Raw genomic sequence first — 9117 nt, 5'->3', positions numbered from 1 at the left:
TGAATCATGAAGGGGGTGAATAAAGTGAGTCACACACTAGTTATTATAAATTTATAATCACTCTTATTTTCTTCTTTCAAACATGATACTGTTACAAAAAACAAAAATTTAAAAAGAAGAAAAGTGGGTGGAGGGTATTTTATTTTACTACAAAAGACACAGAGCAAGGAGGATGAAGTGGAGAACAATGATAAGACCGAAGGTAGTCCTTGACGCTCCTGATCCTGAACCACCTGGTCCTACTGAACCGCCACTGGGTGCAGGTGCCGGTGCTGTTTTTCGACAACAATCACAAACAAACAAACAAACAAACAGTACCATTGTCATTCACCACATGCATACCATACACAAAAAGAATCCTATATAGAATGCACTAACCAGGACAAGTGGACTCATTAGCAAGAATGGTATTGATTCTTTTGGAGCTATAACCCGCATAGGCACAGAAGGTGCGGTGCATGGATCATCTGAAGCAGATGTCAAGTTGCCAATTGTCAGGTTCCCTGTGCATTTCATGGAGGGGCATACCGACCACTTTCCCCCTGTTGGTTTAAGCTGCGATGGCTCGCATTGCAATCTATACTTAAATTAAAGTATTAAACCCACATCACACAACTCATTAATTAATTGATATATTTTCATTGCATTCTTGGTACGATCAAATTAATCACAAATCAAAAAGGTACTTACACATAGTTGTTGCTGGAGTCGCATTTGCATTTTACGCATTCGTTGGCAGTGTAGACGTAAGTGGAGTTTGAAACCAGCAGAGGGTAGTCCATGGAATTGTTTTTAACACTTGTGGAACAAGCTGCCACAACATACATCGTTATCATTCACAATTTTATAATCCATGTCACTAGAATAATTCTCAACTATATTCTCTCATCGTGATTCCTTAATCTTGCTTACAAAACTGGCAAAAGGAAAAAAAAAAAAAGTGGTGCCATATTCTACTCGTAGTCTAACATCTCCATTATTGCATTCACAAAACTGAAGAATTAAATATAAAAAAAAAAGTCATTTCTTTCTTTATCAGTGAGAGGCATCTAACAGTAGATTAGCTAGGAATAGTTCAAACAATTATTTATTTATGGAGAAGAATAATTGCAAGCGGACACATCTATTTTTTAAGAGTGATGACTAATGTGAAGTTGTCTTAGTATAAATTTGATAATTAAAAATCATTAAATAATAATTTAATTAAATATATTAAATTATTTAATAATTCTTACCTAACAAATGAGAAGTCGTTTTGAGGTGAGACAAGCTATTCAAAAGTTAATAGAAATTTCAAGAAAATAGGTTTTCAAACGGTTATTGAAAGTAATTATTCATCTCCATAGTATTTCAACAAATTAGCTTTGGTTTCTTTACAAAGAAAGTGAATATATATAGCTGGATGCAGCACACAATATTGTAAACTTCCGTTGACTTTATTTACCAAAGTGGGTGTGATTCCACATAGCACATTCAAAAAAAATCAAGATAACATTTTTTTCCTTTTAAAATTTTTATAATTGATAATTCTCAAACCGATAATGATTAATGAAGGAGGGCGACGGTGTACTCCGCGTCTCTCTGCCTATCCTATAAGGCTATAATGATTAAATTTTCTTTGGCGAATTTAATTTTACAAACAAAAAATTATAAAAAAAAAATAGAAGGGAAAATGAAATACCTTTGAGAGGGACATCGATAACCTGCTGAGCCTGAAGCTTCTTAGGGTCATCAATACCGTTGAGACTAAGAATGATCTGTTCAGTGGTACCAAACTCCTGTGCAATCCCCTCCACGGAGCTTCCAAGTGGAACTATGTAAGCATAGTGCACCACACTGCTCCCTCCAACACTATCACAGCTACAAGGCAACGGTATCCAAATGGAATCCCCAGCGATGATCTTATTGGGGTCAGAGATATTATTAGCCTTCTGGATCTGCTGAAACGTCACCACGCCCGCGAACACTGTCCTTGCTATGTAGTCCAAGCCATCACCAGGCTTGATTTTGTACAACGGCACGTGGTTCGACAGCCCCGTTCCGTTACTGCACTTGCACGGAAACGGAATCCTAACTACCTGCTTGGGCGCCACGCTGTAACTGCCTGACGCGTTTTCCGGGATCGTGTTGGCATTTGCGCCCAATAGGTCCGGGAGGTGCTTCACGTTGAACAGCTTCTGGATGTCTCGGAGCGTGGTCGCATTCTGGCTAAAGTAGTCGATTAGAGCTCGACACGTGGCGTTCGTGCTGCTGCTGCACTTGAAGTTTGCCTCTGGCTGAGCCCGGGCCGTCAGGAAGCCCGTCAACACGAGGGTGAATGTGGTGAGCCAAAGAGCCGATTTGCCCATTTTGATATTGTGTATGTTGGGGGAAGATCAGATAATTGGTGTGGGCTTTTTGTAAGTTGATTGGTTTTAATTTATTTATATAGGGACCCTCACTTGCCTGGCTGGCTGCTGTGTGGTCTAAGTGTGAAATTGAGGTTGTGTCTTGGTTTGAACATGGAATAATAATTTTATTTGAAGATTGAACCGTTGACTTTGACTCTGACTGTGCAGGAAGAACTTGTTATGCGGGTTGCATACTAAGCGACTCCGAGACACTCTCACATGGAGTGTATGGTACTCCTCTCCATAGTTTTGAAAATTATGATCTGACTTGCTAATTATGCTGGGAAGGGAAAAGAGAGTTGGAACAAGAGTTTAGCGTGTTGTGTTTGTTGCATTACAGTTTCTGAGAAAACCTTGGATTCTGTGGAATATACTTAGTGGTTGAAGCAGAAAAGGGTTAAGCAGTTAAGTGCGGCTCAGATACGCCTTCATGGATCATGACCAAGAAAGAGCGAAAAGGAGAAAACAGAAAAGGTCGTGTGGAACGGAACAAGTATGAAAAGTCTCACCTCGCTTTTTATACCCTAATGCTTTTATATTAGAAATAAGAAATGTTCATCACTACTTGAAATTCACAGGAATAACCAATATTAATAACCAATATTAGTGAAATTTATTATTTACATCTTCGAAATTTAAAATTTTTTTAGAGAATAAAATATTCTTTTATTATTTATTTTATAAATAAAATAAAAAATAAAAAATTTAAAAATTTAAAATTTAAAAAATTCAAATTCATAGCATTGTATAACTTTTTGGGTTTATTTTTTTTACTTTGAGAGTTAGAAAAGAAAACGACATCAGGCACATGTATTCTTATTCTATTGAAAAGAATTCGTGAATACAATAATACATATTTTGCGGGATTGTATATCAGCAATACCACCAACATAAGTAATAGAAATGTTAATCTAACATGGAGCTTCACATAGATATAAAGAACGCTTGGAACCACGAGTAGACATTGGACATTAAAGCTGCATGGAAAATTATTAAATACTCGGTATATAGTAAAAGGTATCCAATATGAAATCAACGTTCAACGTTTTCTTTCTCTTAATCTCTTGTCTTAGGTTTTCATTCTGGTCTCCATTTTTATTTTGGGCGGGTAAAATCATTTGTTATCCTTATATGGGTTCTAGCTAGGTCCCAAGTATCGATAAATTATTGTTTCCTTTTGGGCCTGATATGGCCCAGTTTAGACAAGAGTTTTTCTTTTTGTCAACATCTCTCATTCTTATGCACATGTCATTGTTGGCCATCGTTGGGTCAAAAGATATGTAAATCCTGAATTTGATCTAGAACTTATCTGTATTGAAAAGTCTAAATTTCATTTTTTACTTTTTTTTTTCATGATTTTTTTCAAGCAGATTAAAAATTAATCTGATTTAAAAGTTTGTTGTTGACAAATGAATTACATCACCAAAAAAAAGACAAATGAATTCCTTACTTTATTCTTTGACCATGCACTCCATTGAGGCTTTGAATAAACTTTTATGGAAATACTAACCGAAAAATATATATGATGAGAAATACAATTGAAAATTGTTTTAAATATTTAGATCTAATTTCAATTTTGTCTCAATATGATTAGTGGACTTAGAAATAATAGAAAATAGAAATATCACAAGAAGGGAACATCACAATTCACACAATACAAGAAGATAGTGATATTGAATTGCCTTATCTAGTTTAGAATTCAAACGTGATAAATTCAATAATGGTTTCCACCTTTACAATAATATATTTTGGCAGATTAATATTGTTGAAAATAGTATACTGTTTCTTAAGGGAATTTTGAGTGTACAGTGTCATAAATAAAAGAAATTAAAAGGAAAGAAACGTTTGAGAATTGAGATGGTCCACATTCCACAAGAAGCGGCATCTCCACGCCGCGCCTTTACTGGAAAGTGGAAAGAAACATAGCATTAGCAACAACATTGCTTTTCGTGGCGAAAGAGAGATAACTACGCTAGTGGATTAAATCATTGACGATGACTTCCACCACATCAAACTCCTGTATAAATTAGTAATAGATTATGGACAAATTTTGTATTTTTCTCAATTAATATGAATATCCAAGTATAAAAACATGTTTAAAATATAGTTACTTGGCATGTAGCTTTTACTTGATAACTACGATTCATTTGGTATATTGAATCCTGGACTACCCTTTTTCTTTTTAGGACATTAAGCATGTATTGATGTAGCAGGTGTATGTATATCTAAATAACAAATTCTTATGACAAAAGTAGAGTTTATCAACATCCAATAAATAATAGAACATCGTTTTCACTTTTCACGCACTATATATATAATTATATATATATATATATACAACACTCTCTATGTTTTTGACATGTGTATATAGATGTTTTATTTTATGACTGTATTTTAAATAAAAGTTATAAAGTGATAAATGTAACATGAGAGAAAGAAATGTTTGTTTTGAATAATAAAATGAGTAGTAGTGTATGTAAGAGTAAGGAAGAGTGATGGGATGGGATAGGAGTCATAGGACATAGGAGGAGGAAAGAGAAAGATATGTAATGTAAGAGATGAGTTGCTTTATATAAAGAAAAAGGGATGAGAAGATGGAAGTGGATGATTAATTAGAAGGAGGTCCCATTTATGTCCACCAATATAATTTCTATATGTTGTTCCATTTCTCCATTCTACTCTTCATGTTAATTAGTTAGCTTCTTCTTTCTTTCTATTATGGAGGCTGAAACTACTCTTGTCCCTCCCACGGCCACACCGCCACCACCTCATAATGGTGGTTTGGATTGGACAGTTGTAGCGGCGGCCATCGTGTGTGCCTTGCTGTGCGCTCTAGGGCTCAACACCATGCTACAATGCGTGTTTCAGTGTGCGGGGCGTGTTCTCACGCAGCCTCTTCAATGGATCGCTTCTCGAAGGCTCAATTCCGGTCTCAAGAGGAAGGACATGGTGGCTCTCCCTACCTCAACTTTTTCTTCTTCTTCTTCTTCTTCTGAAGCAGCTCCTAGTAACAATAATAATAACAACTGTGCAATATGCTTAGCAGAGTTCAGTGATGGTGAGCAAATAAGGTTTCTTCCGCAGTGCAGTCACCATTTTCACGTGGTTTGCATTGACAAGTGGCTCCTCTCTCATTCTTCTTGTCCTACTTGCAGGCACCTCCTCAAGTCTAATGCTGATTCTTCTTCGCTCCACTCTTTACATATTCTCTTAGCTTAATTCCTAGCTAGTATAGGACTAGATTTTTTACATGCTTCCTGTCAAATATTTATTTTCTTAGTTGTTCAATTATTATTCAATACATACACTACTTTGGGTAATGGTACGACACTAAACATATTTAGAAGTATTGGCTAAAAACATCCAGTTAAACTGTTGGACTAAAGATATTTAACTGCTAACTAAAAATCTAGTTAATATAAACTAAAATTTTGACCTGAGTTTTTCTCCACTAGTTATTGGATTAATTACTCTCTTCTTAAGTTTCATTGAACAAGTTTTAATTTAATGTCCGTTTATTATATCCTTATTTCAAATTTTCAATTTTGAATTCTGATATTTTGGAGTTCTATATATCCATAAAGTTTCAGCTTAGTTATGCATACTTATCCATTCCAACTTTACTACTTCTAAACAATTACAGCCTTAACTTTGGATGGTACATATAATGTGCTTGGTCAAGTAAAGTTGGTGAAACGATGGAAATCTCATCAGCAATCGGTTGTAAACTTGTAATATTGTTTTGGATGAACATATTATCCCAATTATTATTATTTATTAACATGTTGAATTGCTTTTAATTTGACATATGATATAAGGACACGTATTTAGAGAAACGTGGTATTTATTACGAAAATGAGATGAATAAATTTGAATTGCATTACCATGTATAAAAAAAATAACAGACAAATTTATTATTTTTGACTAACCGTTAATAAATAATATTTAAAAATATTAACTAAAAATATATTATTAGATTTTAGATTAAAGACATTGAATTAATAATTAAAATATTAATAAAAAATAATATATTTTATTAACTTTAGTATTTTAAAAAAAATTAAATAAAATTATATAAATATTTAAACATTTTTGTTAAAAAAAAATACTGCTACCTTTCTACTCATAAATGATTTTTTTTTACTTGATCATCTCCTCTTCATAATTAGAGCAATTTTTTTGATATTGTAATAAAATGTGTGATACACTTTATTATATATTTTTGTGCGACTGAGTTTTATTTTCTGCCAATGAACTATAACTCAAATGATATAATTTTTTTATATTCATTTAGAGTAGGGGTGGCAACGGGGCGGGTAGGGGCAGGTTTTTGCTCTACCCAACCCCGCCCCGCCCTACAGAAAACCCGCATCAAACCCGCCCCGTCCTACCCGCGAATTGTAAAATGTTAAACCCTAACCCGCCCCGCCCCTACCCGCCCCTATAATTATTAAATCCAACAAATAAAATTAAATTTTAAAAATTATATAACCACCATTTACATACATAATATAAATTAAAGTAAAAATTTATATATGATATAATATTATTAATCATTTTACTAATTATTTTATATATGTTACGTATATTATATATTAAAAATATATATATTTACATATATATTATATATACCGGGCGGGTAGGGGCGGGTTCAACCTAAATCCGACCCCGCCCCCGCCCCGCACAAGAACCCACCCCGTTAAAACCCGCCCCGGTGCGGGGGCGGATAATTACCCGCTCCGAGCGGGTAGGGGCGGGTTCGGGTAGTGTTGCCACCCCTAATTTAGAGGTCACAGATTTAAGTTTCTATATCTTTGATTAAAAAAAAAGTGAGTTTTACATATATTTTAATTAAAAAGAATTTTTTAAAATTTTGTAATACCAGACGTTGACTTCTCATAACAGGGTTAAACACATTTTTTGTATTATTTTGGTGAGATACATCATTACAAATTCAATATTAAAAAAATAATAAAATATACATGTATTTTTTTGAAAATTTATTATGGTCGGCCAGATATGGATATTGATTATGAGTTTGTGCAGTTCTAAATCGAGTTAAAATTTATTTTGGCTTTACGTCAGCCTCAATTTTGACTCCGAACTTCTAAGTTATTTAATTGAGACCCCCAAATATTGAATGTTGATTCATGTTTATCTCTGCAGCAATCTCCATTAATGAAGCACTAATGTGGCACATTAAGTTGCCAAGCTGTGTTGCCACTTAAGTTTCAGATTGCCATGGTAGAACGTTGATGGATACGTAATGTGGACAAGGTTAAAATAACCCAAATAAACCTCTGAAAATAGACTTAAAATCCTAAATTGCAGCCCCATCTTCGATCTTGTTGAGAAGATGATGGGTTCAGGAAGTCAATCTGCGAGCTCTACAAGGTTGCGTTCTTATGGCATTTCTGAGAGGAACCCTAATAGTGATAGATTGGGGAAGATTTTAGATTGGTGTGGCTATGAAATGCGTTCTGTGCTTCGATGGTTTGGGACACATGCGAATCCTAAGAGACCCTTTTTATGGGTGCCCAAATTATAATGTAAGTTCTTTGTTATATGATTTTTTCTTGTGCGTTGTCTTCTTCAATCTGTTACTGGACTAAAATTTCTCTTAGGTATTCTTATAATATTTTATTTCTTTGTTGTGCCTGAAATGACAGACAGCTGGAAGGATGTGGTGTGGTTTCTTTGTGTGAGCAGATGATGAGAAAGAAAGCAGCATAGTGGGATGACAAGTACCTGCAAACAATGATGATAATTGAAAAATGAGTTTAGCATGAAAAATTAACACAATAGAATCTAAGATTAGGTGTTTGAAATTATGGATAAAATTTTTTTAGTTTGATGATTTGTATGTTTGTATCTTTGATTATTATTTATGGTGTAAATGTAGATAAGATGTGATTAGAAATATGTAGTTGTTTATATAAATTAATAATATGAAGTAAGTCAATGAAAAAATAAATATGTTATTGAAGCATCCTTCTTATAATTGGGATATTATAGTTGTTATGCAATTCTTAACAAATAAATTTTAATATATAAAACTTACTAGAACTTTTTATAAATTTCAAACTTGTCACTATATAGATGTATTCAAAATAAGGCATGCATATCATAACTAATATTCAAGGACATTGTTTGCCATAAATCAACCAAAACAAATTGAGCAACATAAACTTGGTAAGTGTATGAACAAAATATAACTTAGAAAGATATTACTAGCCAAGTCATAAAATAAGATAACCATGCTCCAATCACGAAAAAAGAAGAAAAAATCAACATAATACTAATGCATATTCTTAATCTAACTATCCATCACTTCTTTTTAGGAGGCTTGAATCCTGGTTTTAGCCCAGGTGTGAGGACAAATTTTATATATGCAGCTATTCTTGAAGATATTCCAGAACTTGCTCCCTACATTGGGTCAAGATTTGCTGAGTTTGGGGTTGGAGAAGATTTTCTTTTAGGCAGCAGTTTGTTAGACCTCCCTGCTGGGATCACCTATTTTACCATACCACAAATACAATTTGTAACAGCCCAGGCCACCCGCTAACACGATATTGTCCGCTTTGGCACACAAGGCCTCACGGTTTTGGCTTCGGCTTTATAAGGTCCCATATCGGTTGAGGAGGAGAACGAAGCATGCCTTATAAGGGTGTGGATACCTCTCCCTAGCATGACGCGTTTTGACGAGTGAGTGTGGGGGGGGGGTTTA

At 34.3% G+C, this 9117-nt stretch overlaps 2 protein-coding genes across 2 annotated transcripts; one reads left to right on the top strand and one right to left on the bottom strand.

The window, feature by feature from the left end:
- Positions 1-40: 40 nt before the first annotated feature.
- On the bottom strand, positions 41-3004 carry LOC112734641 (lysM domain-containing GPI-anchored protein 2). The gene is made up of 4 exons (XM_025784050.2): positions 1682-3004; positions 691-811; positions 379-577; positions 41-272 (listed from the first exon to the last, which is right to left on the bottom strand). Exons 1-4 carry the CDS (start codon positions 2346-2348, stop codon positions 240-242), a joined length of 1020 nt encoding a protein of 339 aa, XP_025639835.1. The 5' UTR covers positions 2349-3004; the 3' UTR covers positions 41-239.
- A 2104-nt stretch (positions 3005-5108) lies between these two features.
- On the top strand, positions 5109-5609 carry LOC112736100 (probable E3 ubiquitin-protein ligase ATL44). Its single transcript, XM_025785445.3, has one exon. The coding sequence runs from the start codon at positions 5109-5111 to the stop codon at positions 5607-5609; it is 501 nt and encodes a 166-aa protein (XP_025641230.1).
- The last annotated feature ends 3508 nt before the right edge of the window (positions 5610-9117 follow it).

The sequence above is a fragment of the Arachis hypogaea genome, chromosome 3 (genome assembly GCF_003086295.3).
Source record: "Arachis hypogaea cultivar Tifrunner chromosome 3, arahy.Tifrunner.gnm2.J5K5, whole genome shotgun sequence".
Lineage (NCBI taxonomy): Eukaryota > Viridiplantae > Streptophyta > Magnoliopsida > Fabales > Fabaceae > Arachis > Arachis hypogaea.
Note: the sequence above shows the minus strand (reverse complement) of the source record. Positions and strands in the feature narration are given on the sequence as shown.

Excerpts from the sequence above, each read along its gene's own strand:
- LOC112734641 (XM_025784050.2), bottom strand. The coding sequence starts at position 2,348 with ATGGGCAAATCGGCTCTTTGGCTCACCACATTCACCCTCGTGTTGACG. Across the intron at positions 578-690 it reads GACTCCAGCAACAACTATGT|ATTGCAATGCGAGCCATCGC; the intron begins GTAAGTACCTTT and ends ATTTAAGTATAG. Across the intron at positions 273-378 it reads TAATGAGTCCACTTGTCCTG|CACCGGCACCTGCACCCAGT; the intron begins GTTAGTGCATTC and ends GTCGAAAAACAG.
- LOC112736100 (XM_025785445.3), top strand. The coding sequence starts at position 5,109 with ATGGAGGCTGAAACTACTCTTGTCCCTCCCACGGCCACACCGCCACCA.